General features: G+C 40.8%; 1 protein-coding gene across 2 annotated transcripts in view; it reads right to left on the reverse strand.

Moving 5' to 3' along the window:
• Positions 1-4,581: 4,581 nt before the first annotated feature.
• Positions 4,582-17,714, reverse strand: part of ARHGAP21 (Rho GTPase activating protein 21) — a 113,698-nt gene continuing 100,565 nt past the window's right edge. For both annotated transcript variants that reach the window (XM_063413821.1, XM_063413830.1), the window contains 13 exons: positions 17,229-17,513; positions 16,077-16,141; positions 15,847-15,995; positions 14,296-14,438; positions 14,056-14,211; positions 13,871-13,949; positions 13,345-13,418; positions 13,170-13,259; positions 11,100-11,225; positions 10,866-10,907; positions 10,436-10,541; positions 8,652-8,683; positions 4,582-7,162 (listed from right to left, as the gene is read on the reverse strand). In XM_063413821.1, coding sequence (XP_063269891.1) covers positions 5,429-7,162; positions 8,652-8,683; positions 10,436-10,541; positions 10,866-10,907; positions 11,100-11,225; positions 13,170-13,259; positions 13,345-13,418; positions 13,871-13,949; positions 14,056-14,211; positions 14,296-14,438; positions 15,847-15,995; positions 16,077-16,141; positions 17,229-17,513 — 3,081 coding nt within the window. In that variant the 3' untranslated portion in view covers positions 4,582-5,428. The remainder of the gene's footprint in view (positions 7,163-8,651; positions 8,684-10,435; positions 10,542-10,865; positions 10,908-11,099; positions 11,226-13,169; positions 13,260-13,344; positions 13,419-13,870; positions 13,950-14,055; positions 14,212-14,295; positions 14,439-15,846; positions 15,996-16,076; positions 16,142-17,228; positions 17,514-17,714) is intronic.

Genomic DNA, 17,714 nt, shown 5'->3' on the forward strand with positions numbered 1-17,714 from the left:
TATTTGTATTTTGTCACTAGTAACTTTTCAGATGGTCTCAATTGGCTGTTCAGCTGTTTGCCTGAGGGTGTTAAGCCATTAGGAGAAAACCTGATTTTCCCCAGATTAAGGTCATACATAGTTATTAATTTCAAAATGGGGTCTTTCAAATTGCAGTCAATAAAAGCTTAGTGCTGGAACTCCAAGTTAGAAAACCAGCAAGCAAAGACAAAACTTTGAGTGACTGAATGTGATATCACCCCTTGCACTTGAGGTATTCCTTGTTTTATTTCCCCTTGTGAAAGGGGAAGTTTCCTAGAAGCATCATTCCAAGGCGGTGCCCTCGGAGGGTGCATCACATGCATCTGGAGAATGAACTCTGAGCCATCCCTCAGGAGCACGGCTCACAGGCTGCCTCAGCAGGGGCCGGTCCGTGCCATGCCCTGCACTGGCGCCAGCCAAGGCTCCTGCGGAGCACAGGAGCTGAGCCCGGCCAGGATGGGCTGGGGCGGCCAAAGCAAAGCGTGAGGCACGGTCAGAGCGCCCACAGGGACCCTCTGGAGTGGAGCCAGCTCCCTTCCAGCCAGGGCAGAACAGCGGGCACTGGTGGCTCCAGTGCCTGCTCTGTTCTCTGCTCTCTCACACACGGAGTACGGGATTGCCCGACGTGCCTGATCAGTGCTGCAGCTCGTCACCAACTCCCCGTGCAAGAGGCAGCACACACAGAGCACCAGCAGGCTGGGCACGCTGCTCCCCCTTCACACAGGCAAAACCTAACCTCAAGCTGAATGATGGATGTAGCAGGGTTTGTTCCTCAGCTGTTTGTCTGACACGTGCCAAGGGTCGGACACTTACCCAGAAACAGTGACTTACACTAGGAACTGACTGTGTGTAATGGCCCCTGAGGGGTCCCCCATGGGCCATGGCACTGGCAGGCAGGGTCCCCACGGCTCTGGCACTGCTCCACAGCTGCTTCTCAGCGGCTCTGCAGGCGAGGGGCTACAGCAGCACACTCTGCCTCTGGCTCACCTTGGACAATGGTTGTATAACTAACCAAGGACCCTGCACAGGGTGCACAGGAGTGAGGCAGTGCTGTGCTCACTGCCTGTGGTGCTGAATGTGAGAACTGCCATCAGGCAGTGAACACCACACCCACTGGTGACCTTCACCTTTGGTGCACCTGCTCAGTGTTGGGGGCTCAGTCAGCTCATAACCCACTGCACAGCCAGCCAGCACTGCCGGGACTGTCCTGAGTCAGGCAGAGTTTATTCCCTCTCCATCCTGCTTGTCCAGCAATGGAGTCACCAGGCTTTCACAAACACAGGCAGGGAAGAGCTGTACACAGGTTGTTGCCCTGCAAAACCATCAAGTCTGTAAATAATTTCTTTGGACACAGAAGAAATCAGAACTGGACACTAGTGCAAAGGGTTCCCCAATGCAAACCAGTTATGAAGAACAGTTTTGGTGGAGGTGTCTGCCAGTGAAGTTTGGATCAAGCATGGGACAGGTACCACTGCAACAGCAGCTGTGCACCGGCAGAGCAGCCCCAGCCCCACTGCTCTGAAACCCAGCAGTGAGGCAGCTCACTGAAGGAGCTGGAAGGAAAGCAGGACCTCCCTGCTGCCTGCTGTAGAGCCAGACAAGGACTTGATAGCAGAGTAAGCATCGTCTCTGTGTCAGCCAGCTCGTCCTAGAGGCAGGGAGTGCAGCAAAACCAGAGAGACAGCACAGAGCCCCTGCCCTGGGCAGGACAGAGGGGGGAAGGCAGAGCAGGAAGAGGGAGGGATGTACAGGACATCTGAAGTGTACAGGGCCAAAATCCATCTGATCCACACTGAAAGGCAGCCCTTCCTGCAGGCTTAAAAACGCGTGGATTCAATAGCAAATGGTGAAGGCAGACTTTTCAGTCTCCTGACTGGGAGCCAAAGGTGCACTGCAGCCCAGCTTTAAGCCATTCTCCCTCCAGGCCACACATCAGCCCACACCCCTTTCCAAAGGCTGGCACAATTAATTGGTTAATTACTATCTACATGTGAATGGTGTTACAACCTGGCTTTGGGAACAAAACCACAGCTTTTTGTAGTAAATGAGTCCACATTTCAAACTCTTCATCCTGCCTGAACACAGTGGAGAGGCTCTCAGAGGCTGCACAGGAACCTGAGGCCCTTGATGTGCAGCTCAGCAAAGAATTCCTTCAGCTCTGCAGCAGCACAAAAGAAGTTATGAAACTGCCTGGACTGGGGCCATGCCTTAATTCCACATCAACAGTGCTGTGAGCGATACTAATGGCACCATAGTAAGCCCTTTAAAGTCTTAAAAAGCAGTCACACAGCACCTTCCCCACTCCTGAAAAGGCAGTTCAGACTAAACCACTGATCACCACTGAAGCAGGAATTGCTGTTAGGGACCATTTAAAAAATCCAAACACTACCATTGCTACCAAAACATTTTATTATTTCTCCATCAGATGTCAGCTTATCCTGTCCCTAACAACTTGCAGCTTCACAGCTCCAACCAATCCTCAGACCAGAAGTACTTTCCAAACCCATCTGAATCCTTCTAATAAAATACAGAAACAAAAAACGGACACAAACAGCAATGTTTAGAAACTGTTTAAACATTAAAAAAATCCCTTTTTGCTCCATAACACTGGCACAGCTTGCCCAGGGAAGCTGTGGAGCTTTCAGCTGTGGAAATACTCAAAACTCAGTCACAGCCCCAGCCCAGAGCAAGCTGCCCTGGCAGCACTGAGCTCAGTGATCCCTGCCTGCCTCAGCAGCTCTGCCACCCTGTGGAGCTGTCCATCCCACTGAATCCAGCTTCCAGAGGGAACACTGACAGCATCCATCTCAGGACAGTCTACTGTATGCATGCACGTCCCTTCTTAAGTCAATCACCCAGATTCCACAGGAGGGGGAAAAAGAGCAAGAAAAAAGAAAAAAACAACACAGTAAAAAAACACTACAGGTAGCTGCTGTTACGATCAGGGCATAGCAATGACTCCTAAAAATGTCTATTTTCTCAGCTGCAACACTGGCTGAAATTTAAGGTGACCCAAATCTTGCCAGTCTTCAAGAAGCAGACAACATCTTCAGCGTTTTTCCAGCCTCATATATGCAGTCACTCACTACTTTCTTCAGGGGGAGCTCAGTATCCTCCTCTCCCTGATCCCTGGCAGATGCTCCCTGCATCTCTGCCCCAAGTCATGGATTTCCCCTACATGTTCCATGCTACCACAGTGCAGCAGCAGAGAATACCATGGAAGCTGATGAGGCTAAATAAATTTGTACCTGCAGCACTGTCAGCCAATACAAGTCATGTTTTGCATGTTTATTTCCTAAGTTCCTAATTTTTCAGAAGATCTTGTGTTCTTTCATTGAATACAATTACAGTTCTATATTCCCAAAGACAAAAGCTGACAGCCACATGTTTGGTTCAGGAGTAAAATTATCAGTTACCTATAAACACAACAAAATGGAAATTCACCCATCAAAACGTCTAAGCAGAGGGGGTGCAGAGCCCCAGGCTCCCCTGTGCACCTCCCTAAGTACACTGCTTCACTGAGAAGCCTCTCTGATTTCCTGTGGATGCTCAGCACACACTGACGAGCTTCTCAGACTAATGATGGGACCAAACACAGCTCCGCTAAAAGACAATGGGTACTCGCTGATGAGCAGCGTTAGAGGTGTCTCAACACTGTATTCTGAAAGCCCAGTAAAATGTTCAATTACACTTCACTGAAACACAAACCATCCTCAGTTACTCTGCCCTTCACAAAACACACCCGTTCTTCCCAACACCGCACCCACCTCCCGTCTGCTCCAGGAGGAAGAGACATTTTAGTTTGCATGGAGACCACAAGAATATGGTTCATTTTTTATGGGACCCGGTATTAGATGCAGCCAATTACGTGGTGAGAACTTTCACAGAGGTCAGCTGTTGTATCTGGGAGTTTTCTTGACAGCCGATTTTTGTAATGATTTCTCAGAAGGATCAAACCCACAGCAGATCAAAGCACAGGACTGTTCCAGTCACTCAGGAAAGAAAGGAGGTCTGCCTAAAAGCACATCAGCCAACAAATCCCAGTGCCACAATTCCTTCTCCTCACAGTAACTGCACACACTGATAGAGGTTTAATCCTCTGCCAGGCAAGAAACAGTGTAAGACACAGGACACCCAAAATGATGAACAGCTGCTTTGTTTTCAAGTAGGTGTGTAAGAACATACAATAAAAAAAAAAAAACAAAAAAACCGATAGAGTTCAAATACAGATGAGTTTTTAGGGTAGAAACGCTTTTTTTTAGTTAAAATACTACAGTATTGTTCTGACTGGCAGATATACTGATGTTCATTCTTACTTTACAAAACCTGCACATTAAACCTTAGAATCAAATTATGTATCAAGATGAAAATATTTAACAAACTGCATCTCTCACCTGCTGACCTGCACAGGGTGGCCCCACAACCAAAAGATTAGAGAGAGGTGTCCTTCATCCAGGAGGAACTGCAGGTTTGGTGATCCCAAGAGCAATTACTGACTGCAGCTTATAAATGGGACACTTCAGAACCGTTCATCAGAAAGAAATTCAATCACACAAAGAGTCACCAAAACAATTTTATTTCCAGTGTTTAAGTGGGTATGCACACAGGCATGATACAGGTTTGGATTCATTAGGTCTTCATGCAGAATTATATTCTCGATAAAAGAAACCAGTTCCATCCAGTATCCACTATCTACACGCCTATGTTACAACATTTATATCAAATCTGGTATCTGAAGAAAAGATACACATGTAATATGTACAGTTAAGTTACTTATTTTACAGAAAGATTAGAAATTCAAGTCACATAAAACTCAAAATCTGTATTAAAATTGGAAATATAAAACTCCAATATTTACTGGAATGCCTAAGGAATGGAAGCTCTGTAGCCACCTGTGTTAACATTTGTAAAATGTAATGAAACTCATTAACAGTAAAATGCATTCATTTGTTTGTAATAAGTTTCTCTAATTTAGCAATATGGCACCCTAACAAACCAAATGAATTTATAATGAGGCACTTGTTAGTGACTAAACCAAAAGAACAATTTTCCTGCATACTAATGCCAGGCCAACTCTCAGTCAGAAAACCATGTATATACTACACAGCATGTTGCATCAGATGCTTTGTTCAACATTTGTATGCAGCCATCAAATATACTTTATCTTAAAATATATATATATACTTTAACTTTAGTGTTCTTCTGGCTGTGGTAATGCACTGTGAAGACGTTCCACAGAGCACATTGATGAAACCAGCCCAAATGAAGGCTGCATAACAACAACAGTACAGGAAAAAATATTTATATATGTACACACACACACGCACACACACACGCGCACACACAGAGTTACTGGGAAGTGTAACAGTAAGTTAATGAATTGCTGCAGTGGACATATCTTCCCATTTCAAAGATACTGGTAAAATCGAGATCTAACCACTTGGGTCCCAGACAGTTTATGAGGATGGGCATCAACTGCAGGGCTGAAGTTGTTTTTGTTCATGTTCTGATAATTTTCACCATTTACCTGGTCTGGCGTCTGAAGTGGTCCCGAAGGTGGTGTTCTGTTAATTAAAGTCAAGCTGCTGGAAGAGCTGCCTTCATCTGCCTGCATCTCTGCAGATGAGGACAGCTCTACCTTTGATACCTCTGCTAAGTTAGTGTTCTCAAGTCTGGGCTTTCCAGTTTCACCCGTATTAAGGTCAGTTGTGCTAGTGCGTAAACGTTCTCGTGCAAGCCAGTCCGAGATTGAGAGATCCTGGGCTGGACATTTTGGCTTCAACCGAGTCACAGCTGAAAGCTCAGACTCTCTCTCTCTGCTTTGACTTGGTTCTTGAGCTTTCCAAGCATTCAGGACACTTATTTCAGCAAAATCCCTCTGCCCTCCAAGTGTGTGCCTTCGCCTGATATTCTTTCTCTTTGCCGTCTCTGCAGAGTTAGCTTTTTGATTCCCGACCCCAAACATGTCATCAGCAGATGATTTGAGTCGCAGCTTTAACCTGTCTGTGATCTTAAGTCTCCACGTCGGTTCCTGTTTGTCAGCCTCACTTTTGGCCGATGTAGCTAAACTGCTTGTAGATCTTCCTTTTTTCATGATGTCAAACATTTTGGTCACAGTAGGCAAGTCCTTCTCACTCCTCGCATCCCCTGAGCCCTCACTGTCCGTTTTGTGCCGTGCAGACTTTCTCCTGGAGAGCGTATCACATTCAATGAGTTTGTGTGAGCTAAAAAGTCTGCGACTCTCTAACTTTGGCGTGGAACTTCCCTCAGTACAACTTACTTCGCTTTCTTCCGAGTTCCTCCGACTGGTCTTCACCACTTCTGGCACTTTCCCTTTGCACAGCCTTTCGGCAGCAGCGCTGGTCGCAAAGACAGGGAAGTCACTTTCACTGTCTGTCTCCACAGGACGCCCCTCGCTGATCAATTCACTTCTTTCATCATCAGCATCCTCTCCCTTGCTTTCTGTCACTGACTGCACCTCAGGGCTCAGCATACTGGCATCTAAACCAGTCAGATACATAGTAGATGAAGTAGTAGAGTAATCTGAGGTGATGGAGCTGACATCAGCTGCTAAATACTCACTGTGTTTAGTTTCAGGGCTGGCTACTTTTTTGCACGAGTATCTGTGCTGGGAAGCCTGGGAGGAAGTGCTAAGCATAGTGCCAGAGTCAGACACTGTCTCCTCAACCTGGGAAGAGGACTGTGAAATAGGCATTTTTGGGTTATTCTTCTGCGTGGTTTGCAGACAGTTGGTATTTGATGATTTTGTACATTTTTCATGGTAAGGCAGTGAAGGTTCCTCTGTCAGGATATTTTCTTTCTTTAATGACTTCTTTTCATCCTTTACAACATTCACATCTTTTTTACTGCTGTTCTCTTTTTCCTTCAGGACAAACATCCTTTGTTTTCTCCCTATCTCTCTCTCTCTTTCATATTCCCCTTTAGCTGTGTCCTCTTTTGCTGTGTCACCACGAGATTGTTCTGCAAGCTCCTTCTTGAAAAATACATTATCCAACTCATCCTCTGAGCTACTTGGTTGTGGTTTCTCTTTAGTTTTTTTCCGCTTGCGACTAGCTGCTGCAAAAATGGAGGACACAAGCAGTTCCTTGCTATACTGATCCTTTCCAGACCCCCAAGAACCCTGTTAAAAAAAGGGAGAGAGCATAATTAAAGTAAAAAAAGAAACATTCATTAGCCTGAAACTGTTTAAGACCACATCCTGAACTTCCCAATAGAAAGTGCATCTTCATTCAGGAAACATTTACATGCTCTTTCTGTAGCTGAAATGACATCGCCCAAGAAATCAATTTCTTTCCTGAGCATTCCACTTTTTATCTGAGTCCCTTCAATTTACCAAAGACTAGTTTGTGTATCCTACTATTTAGTTTTTGACTGACTAGTAAAGCAGGCCCCATTACAGTAAGAAAACCTTTTCAAGACTGGTTTGCAACTGCTTCACAGATACTTCACAATCCCTTCTTTCAAGGTCTTACCTATTGAAAAAAGCTAATGCTCCATTTTCCAGTTCATTTTTCACCTTTCAGACTGCATTTGTTAATGGTATCAATTAATTACTGCCACTAAAATGAATGTTACTCTAACTAGTTTTAAGCGTAGAAAATTAAAAAACAAACTTCCTTATTTTAGAGGAATTTGCCTTTAAAATGGCAAATAGAAAACAGAAACAATAGAAGTACAAGCCAAATTATTCCATTTTATGAATTAAAAACTATTTTCACTACTCTAACATTACTATCTGGCCCCTTCAAGGCTACGCACCTTTCCTAGTTAGTGCCTCACTGCTACAAGGCAGTGTGACGTGGTATTCTGGAAACTGGGCTCTTTTGAGGAAACAGCTGAGCCCCCCAACATCCTCACAGAGCAGCTGTGTTGGCATCTCCACCATGAGCCAGAAGGATGCTCTGAGTCCTGTTCCCAGCTCCATCGGGACAGCAGAGCCACACCTGGAATGCAGGCCAGCATAAAGCTGTGGCTGCCCTGTCAGCCTGTGCTACAGACACCCAGTGTTCGAGCTACTGAACAGCCCAGGGACAGAGATCTGTCCATGTGTCAGATGAGAACTTGTCACTGAACTGAGGACTGAGCGAATGCCCCCGTCCCAGTCTTCATGGGGCACTCCTCCCAAGCACAGCAATACTTCCACGGGAGACTCTGCAGAGCAACCTTTAACCACAGCCTTCGCCTTCTTCTGAGAGGAGGAGCTGTTACCTCCTGAAGAACAGGCTGAATTCTAAGTATATTTTTCTCAGTGAAATAGAGAAACATGTATGCTCTTTGTGAGTTAGTACTATGCAAACAACAGGGAACATACTACACGTACATTTACCTCTACTAAATGAGATGCAAAAAGGAGGTGAGAGCCCACAGTTGTGAGAGCTTGGAACAAAGCTGTTGCTGTGTGCAGCTGACTGCTTTGGTAGATGCAGCTAACTGCACACAAGTACTTTTCCAATGTAACCCTTCAAAAACAGGTTATGAGAAAACAGTACTACCACTTACTGAAGAAATTCTGCATAAGCGCTATAGTATATCTGCATATCAGTGATTTAATAAAGGAAGCATCTAACAGATTTCAGAAGCCTGTAACTATAGATCAGAAAATTATTTACCTTAGATTTTGCTGAGTCACTAGTAGCTGAATCTGTGGAAAAAATAAAAAAAAATCTGCTCACTTCTCTGCAACTTTTTAAATGTTGCTACAGACAATGCTGGACTTATGAAAAAGACAAGCACAGAACAAGATGTGAAGCAAATTAAAACCAGAACAGAGTGAATAGTCAGAGCTCACAAAGATGCAAGCTGCACCACAGAAAGCCACCGCCATGAAGGATGCTGTGAATTGTAGGCAGAACCAGCTCAATGATAGGAATGGCAAAGGAGCCCTGTTCTTCAAAATAAAAACCAGAAATACTAATGTTTATTCGATGCTTAGTATACAGCCCCTGCAAAACCGCAGCTGAGAGACCTTTTCAGGATGGCACAGTGTACTCTCCTGAGATTCAGGATACACAAAGCAAAATTGGGGGTCTTTGTACAGGTGGCTCCCTAGATATAAATCATGATTCTTGTAGTCATGCTCTTTTTGTGAGGTTTTAAAGGTATTATATCACATTTTCTGTGTAAATCCCCAATTATACATCTGTCTCCACCTCTTACTACATACAGGTAAAATTTTATTTTTAAATTGTCTAGATGTCAGCAGCTACCAGTTTTGTACTTTCCCACAGCAAGCGCTTTTATGAAATGAAGAATGGACACCATAGTTTCACTGTCTCGCAAAACCCAAGATTGTACAATTATAAAGGGGGTAGGAAGGGGCTAGCACAATGACTAAAAAACATAAACTTGGGACTTTCTCCCTGGGAAGAAAGAGCTGAGCCCCCTGCCACACCCCTTTTTGACACATGGCTAATGCTTTATGACTAGAAAGACTGGTAGACCATACCATGCTATTTCTCCTCAGGGTCTGCTTCAGAGATAACAAGAAACAGCAGAAAAACTTTTAAAAAGTAGCATTGATCTGTTTAAAATACTCTTAAAAGAAAATTTACAGCACAGATCAACTTGGGGTTTTTTCCATTTACAAGAAACGGGGGTTTCTGCAGACAAGGCAGCTACAGTGTGGGCAACAGTCCTCCTTCTTCCTACAGTTCCAGTTGTCCATCAGTGACATCACAGAATCCACTAATGACATCACCGTGTGATAGACTCCTCCCACTTCGCCTGTCACAACATCAGGACAAAGGGACTGTTTCAGTAAGTGCTGAACAACCCTTGGAAAACTGGAACAAAAGCTGGAGACGAAGGGATAACATTGGTGGGATACAACATGCTGGGTTAGTGCAATAGTAGAGTGAAGGGAGGAGGGGGAAAAGTCACCAAAACAGAGCCTGTAGTGCTTATCCTTAGCCACAAAAGAGGATGGCATTTATAAACAGAAGGAAACCAGCTTTAGTATCAACATACTGCAACATCCTTAAAGTGTCCATCACTTGACAAGAAAACATAACTCAATTTTTTGCATTCCTAACGTTGGGAAGGAGCAATATTAGAACACCACTGAAGATCAGCCTTTCTGCCATCACAACAAACCACTTTATAGCAGGGTATCTGCTTGACCTCACGATGATGATTGCATGGGTTACTGTGAATAAATAAAATACTATGTGCAAATCTCATATTTTAATGATTAAATTCCTGTTAGAGAAAAAAAGTCTTCCGAATTATATCATGAATGATTATCAACAATTCGAGTCTTTAAGAAGTGTTAAATGATCTTTTGGAAAAAAAGAAAACATTTTATTAGTAAAAGAAAATAGGAAGAGAGAGTTACACTGATTAACAGAGTAGCTTATTCTAGCCTATGGATTAACACTGTCCAGGCAAGAGTTACCTGATACGTCTCCAGGAGACACTCCCGTCCTTCCAATGTTGGTGAGTAAATGATCTATGTTTGGCACTGGCTGAGATTCTACAGTGTTTTCCTCCTGAACTGCTGTCTATAGTTAATAAACAAAGATCTCTTCATCATCGTTACACAAATAGTTCATTACAATTCAACAGCATTTAGAAAACTGCATTATTCACCTGAAGAACACGAGGAAAGCGTGTCCTATTTTCCTTTATGCTTTTAAAACAAATGCATGGCTTGCTTTTTAAAAAAAAATAGAATTCATTACTACAAGGACTGAAAAGCTAAAAAGGTGCTTCTGAAGAGCAAACCATACAGTGACACTAAAAAATATAGAGGCATTCTAGAGGCAACAGAAGCAGATTCTAAATTAAGGCAGTTAGAACACAAGTATTTATGCCATAATACTTACAAGAGGTTCTTCAGCATCATCTTCTGTGAAAAACCAGTCATGCTAAAAGTTAAAATAAAGAAGGTGAAAACCTCACACGAAATACAAAACCCAAGTGTGGCACAATGAAGCATAGATTTTACTTAAAATTGAGAGTTTGATGGATAAATACAGACCCAAACTAGCCCAATGAGAAAAAAGCTGGTTGATCAGTGTATGATCTTACTTTTGAAATAATGAAATGCATCCACTTACTTTTTGGATGAGTGTTTCTACAATTTTATACTGGTCTGGCATGTGCGTAACCATGTGTGTCATGTTATCATCAGATGTCCTCACAAGGGTTGGACCAAATACTATTGCCAGGTTTCTTGGTTCCATCTGAGAAATGAAATATTTCCACATCATGGATTTATAATGAGAAAATACAGTAATATGGGCTAAGTACATTAATATAACACTATTAATATATATGAGAACCATTTAAAATAAGGACATGAAAGAGTTTTTTAAATATACATTACTGACTCAGGTAGGATGTTACACTACACCAAAACTGTTCTAGAAGCAGCTGTAATAAACATACCCAACATTTCTGCAATTCAGAATTCCAGTCTTCCTCAGCCTACTGCAAGCAAATGGCTCCACAAGCACAGAAAACTCAAGAACCCAAACATATTCTTTATGCTTTCAGGGGGATCTTTCCTTCTTCCCTTAAAGAAACACTGATGCTTGGAAACACTGATGTTTTAAGAATTTTTTGTTTAGTAAAAAGGGATTGATATATCCCTGCCTTTTTTCCCTGAAAGCATTTACATGACACAAAAAAATTAAGCTGGCAATCAAATACTGTATTATATTTACTGACAAAGACCTCATTCAACTTGCACCAACTTCAGAGGAGGTGGCAGAACAAACATCACAGACCCAAGACATCTATCTGTGAGACGGGCTCAGCGTTATGTGATCAGGTCACTACTTTAGAGGAGAATTAAATATGACTACTGTTACATCTCTGACAAATAATTTCAAGAAGCAGCAGCAGCACTTACCTTCTATTTTTGCTTACTTCTTTAACTTAGAATTTACTGTTCTGGTATAGAATAGACCAAAAATATACAGGAGGCAAAGACTCTGTGCTTACCCGAAGTAAGTTGCAAACATGACCCAAGCCCCTAAAGCTTTCTTGAATTATGTCTTTTGACAAGTCACACATTTGTAACAACACCTCATCTATCTAGCCTTATATATTTAACAATATTAACAGTATTTAACAACCTTTATACAACCCACCAAAAACATAAAATGATTTAAAAGCTTCCTAAAGGCACTGCACTTAAAAATTACATTTCCCATCATTTCCTTATCCAATTACAGACCAATATCATCTGTAATTTCACTAAACTTTATAATCTGTGGAGGTTTTTTTTAATGAACACACAAATACTTTTCTTTCATATTTAACTGGAAGGTATTATTTGCAGAATCTACCACATTCACCTCAACTGATCTTCTAAACAATTTAGGATGATTTAAATGATTTGCCCACAGGCCCCTCTATATACCATCAATTATATCAATTTTTTTCCTGTACCCTGCACATTGGTAGCCAAGCCACCACATTACCTGGCCTGAGGTAAACATCCATAAGCACACTCATATTATGGACAGTTTTGCACTCAGCTACCCCTCCCTGAGAGCTGAAAAAAGGGACACTATTATTAGCATTTACTGAAGGATTATAGCATGCACAGAAGCACTTAACACAAACCACCTCTTTCCCACCCTATGGAAATTACAAAAAGTTATACTTAGTGGTGCAAAAAGACACGGTAGTGATGAACTACCACTATTTACATAATGAATTTTCTTCCTTAAAACCAGCCAAACAGCATCCATAGGGTAATCAAATACTCAAGTAACTACAGCAAGTCCTAGTCTTAAAAAGCTCTCAAGCATCCAGAAGGCAAGCTTCAAAGTAAGCTGATGTGACAACATCTGTCAGCAGGTTTATTCACCTGTGCCCTGCCCAGGCACACTCTTACTGGTGTCTAGATTGGACTACAGGAAATTCACAGACTTGGCATAAATTTAGGCTGCAAGGAGTTATTCCCAAAAGACTAACTACCAGTTTGAATACACTTAATTCACACTAAACACATGCATATTTTGCAGGAGTACTTAGCCTAATACAGAAATCTTCTCCACATAGCAACATTCCTTAATTTTATATACAACAATAAATTATCACTGTAGACATGATCCTGCACAAAAATAATACTTAATGAAACAAACCAAAATACATTACATGTTTCTTTCTAATACCTTGTTCTTTTCTGAGTTCTCTGCTACTGTCTTCAGGTGTGCAGAAAGAAACTTGAGAGTCTCATAATGGTGTTCAGGTAAATCATGAATCTGAAACAAACAATCACTATTCAGAGCACTGAACATTTAATGGTAATTTTGTAGTGCACCTACAACATAACTGATTTTAGTTTACCAGTCTCTTCAGTGTTTTCAGACGCTCAACAGGATCTTCTTTTCTATTGGCATCTATAAAATCTGCATATTTGTCTGTTAAAAAAGTAGAAATTATATATGAGTTTTTCTGTCTATATATGAATGCATATAAACCCCCATCTGCCAGCCCCACTGCCCCTTGAACCCTAGTAACATACATAAAAGAATGACCTCTGGAAGTCATAAATAAGCCCATTACACTGTAAGTGTATGTTCTGTATGACAGTGGGGAAAGAGAAAAATCAGCTTTCACTGAATACTGCAACAGTGGAATTGAAAATTTTACTATCTTAGTTGCATATTCTTAATCCCTTCACATCAGAGAAACTATATTTACACCTCTCATTCTTAAGATGATCATCATGACTTCCTACTCCTTAGGAAAGACAACATTTATTGCAGAGTGGGGATGATTTCCCTGGATTTTCTCTCAAGTCATCTGAATGTTGTAGGACAACTGTTCAACTGCAATTCCTAAAGACAGAACTGTAATGAAAACAACCCACCGTTGGTAAAGAGGGGCTCTGGGAGCTTTCGGAAGAAGGATTTCAGCAAACTGCTGATCACGTTCAAGTCACGCCATTTCTGTGTGTTTAAAGGAAAAGGTCAGGCATGCTTTATATTTCTGTGATCACAACACAACCGAAGTTTTGGAGATTTTAATATGAAAATTCTGCAATCAGAGACTTACATCATCATGAACATCAATGTCAGTCATTCCTTTGTTGAGCTCTTCTTGCATACTTGAGATGGCAGCATTATTTCCAGGCACTCTGTAAATACCTGTGTACTCAAGACCTCTTTCTTCAACCAGTTTGCAGCATATATCAACAATCAGTGGAATATACTGAAGAAAAAGAGTTGTATAAGATAAGTAATCAATTTTAAAAGATTCTAAATTCACAATGAAAGAAAAACTCTGCTTCCATACTTTGTTGGTATGAGCTGGGGGGCAGTCATCTAGTCTAACACCAAATGTACCAACAGCAGAGGGCTTCTTTTCAAATGTCTTCCTCATAATGCTTGGAATGCCTTTTCTCCATGTCCCTTTGTCTTTTGGTGGGCTTGTCTCATCTTTTTGTTGTTAGGACGGTGGAAAAAAAAAGAAAGAAGAAAAATAAGAACATTTATGCCACAAAACTGACTGTAAATACATGCAACAGATTTGCAAAGAGCAAGTGACACCTGCTGCATTTTTAGCTTTTACCAGACTGGATTCATGCAACAACTCATTAAACATTAGTCTGTCTTAAACACAACTTCTGTTACTCTTCTGTGGTTCAAAAGATAAATCTGAGCATACTCACACTCCAGACTTAGAAAAGCAAGTAGTTGGATGGTACTGTGGCATTTCGTCATTGTAACACTTAAAGTAGATAAATTACTAAATTTGAACTTGAAATTTATATAAACTACTAGAGTTCTAAAAAAATTACAATCTACATTTAGTAACACAACACTAAGTCTCCATGGGATCACACTGCTACACAAAATACCTATCAAACTCTAGAGCCATGCTCACACTTGTGCAGCCTTACTCACTCTTTCAGAAATTAGCAGATTTTACTCACTCCTAAATAATTCCAGACATTACTCCCTTAAAGTATTCTCTATCCAAAAATCAGATTAAAAGTTCAGTTGCTCTGTTTACCTCTCCTATAGAATTCTTGTAACAAATTGCAATTCCCTTTTATCTTGCACTGCCAGTCATATAACACAGTAAGTACTTTTTTATTTCTGGAGATATTCTTTAAGTAGATTTGCAATTTACCCAACATGTGCAATTTAGTTACATGTTTAGCACTCCAGAAGCAAAAGCCATTTCTTGGAAACAAAACCCAGAATTCACTGATAGTTTAAATTCTAGACTGAATCACTCCCAAGTGGTTGATCAGAAGTGGTTGCTTATCAGTTGCCTGAATTTGTACACAACATTTTTAAACAATGGTCTGATGTGAAGTACTGTACGGTTACACACTGTGTGGAAAAAAAAAGTCAAAAAAAGTAAAAAAAAAATGAGAATAAAAAAGAGTAGCTTGTGACATTATTTGATGGAGTTAGATACTGATTCAAGTCTGCAGTGCCAGCTCATCAGACTTTTTTAGAACTCAGGAGGCAACAATTTTGTTCTGGAAAAAATAATACAAGTTCACTTCTGTGTTTTAAAAATTAAGACAAAAAAAAAAAAATCTGTTCTATACTTTGGAAGCACTTTAATGGAAGCATCTACCTCATCACTTCCAAGTCAGCTGGAGACAAAAGTATGAATTACACACAAAATTACTTCCAAAGCTTGGCAAAATTTTGCTGTCTTCTCAGATGAAGTAGTTCCTAGAAATGAGTGCCTAGAGCTGCAGCTTAAAACTCCTAGCTAATACTTGGTTTGCATCTGTATATTCATGAATTCAAAAATACCTGAGAAGGGCACCTCGATGGCCTTACACTGGGGCAGAAGAGAACTAAAATAAACAAACATACAGACCTTTAGTGAGAAGCTTCCTTTCCGTCTCATCCTTGGGAGAGTGTGGACTCTGAGTCCTCTGCTCTGCTTTAGTTCCAAGTAGAGTCTGTCTGATACTCAGACTCTGGCGAGGTGTTTTGGGAGAGGGCTCTGTTTTGCTGCTTGAAGAACTGAACAGGAGAGACTACTTCAGTTGGAAGAAGCTAAATAAGAACTCTACAAAAACTACTGCCAACATATATTTCACCCACCTCATCATTGTACTGTACTCTTTAATCCTTCGACTAATTAGATCTCTACTAGTAACACCAGTATCCTATAAAATAAATTGAGAAATATTTTATAATCTTATAAAATAGAAAAAAATCCTTTCAGAAGATGATTAGCTCTTCTGGTAACCAAATAAGTATAGAATTCAACAATTCAGTCCACTTTAAAAAAACCCAAACCCTCGACCAAACCAAACATCCTAACAGGCAGTTCATGAGAAAAGAAAAAGCACTTAAAACCCACAAGGAAAATAAAAGTGAGTAATTACAAATCAAGTACTGCTATTTACACTTTTTTTTTTCAAAGCAGTATGATCTGATTAATACCTCTTAAACTGAAAGTAAGTTAAAACAGAAAAAATGCAAGTAAACATATTACTGCTCAAAAAAAATCCAATCCTATGTGCACATAGTACTTAGAAATCTAATTGCTACTACAAATACAGATGAAGAAGATATAAATTCAAATCTGCTTTTTTATGTATCTGTGTAATTCTCTGGATAATTATTTTGAATCTGAGCAGATGTGCATGACCACAGACATGAAAATATTCCTCTGTTGCTCATCACTGCAATGAAAATACACAATGGGCAACATTGGGACAGATATTGATACCTTATGTACAACAGCAGATGTTTGTCTTTGGCAATGAGCATTAATTTAATTCATAGAAACATCAGCTTTTAATCAGAGAAACAGGCATCTTCCAAGTTTCATTTTGTAACTACTGAGAAACTCTTCACGCTGTACTACTGCACACACCACTCTGTAATGCAAGTCTGAAGAGAGACCACACTGGTCCTCAACCTGCAATTATCTTTTTAAAAAGGTTAGGTATTTTTGGCAGATCAGTTTACTATAAAGTGTATCTTTAGTCAAATTAGCAACAGCATTAATTAATTTAATTCAAGTGTCTATTTTCTGATTATGATTACACTGACTTTTTTTAAACTATTGATTTACTCAGTTACTTTTCCTTTCACGTCATTTTCTTTGATGTTCTGCAGGCATTTTGGTCAATTGGTTAATTAAAAATTAATTCTCCTGTTCCACTATTAATTACAAGAAAACACAATACATTTTTAATTAAAATGCAAGAACTACAACTTCTGCTTTATATATTATACAATCACCTCATCATTTAAGTTGCTGTTGTCTTGTATTGCTTTAATCCACGCTAACATATTATCTCTGTCCTCAGCTTGGAACAGATACTCGCGGTCTGATGTGGTCAGTCTAAAGACATTCTTCCTCTTGGTTTCACAGTACGAGATGTCTATCAAGCAAGCATTGATGCTTATAGGTTGTTCTTCCTCAGAGAGGGTCACTTGTTCCTTTTTATCCTTGTACAAATAAAGTGAATGACCTCGAAGAACAACATACAGTTGTTTCCACGGCCGGATGCTCCCACCAACTCGCTGAAAAACAGCACCCAAGGTGTCAGTTTGCTCACTTGTTACACTGCGTTCTGGATTGCAAAACTGTCCCCAGAAGTTTTACAAAGACAGACTACCCAGCTGGCTGGCAGAAAGACTACACAAAGTGGGATTCACTGATTGCTCTCCCTTACAGGAGTGATTTGCTTGATAACCTGCCCTCCCAGACCACACACTGACTGT

Source organism: Prinia subflava, chromosome 1, assembly GCF_021018805.1.
Source record: "Prinia subflava isolate CZ2003 ecotype Zambia chromosome 1, Cam_Psub_1.2, whole genome shotgun sequence".
Classification (NCBI taxonomy): domain Eukaryota; kingdom Metazoa; phylum Chordata; class Aves; order Passeriformes; family Cisticolidae; genus Prinia; species Prinia subflava.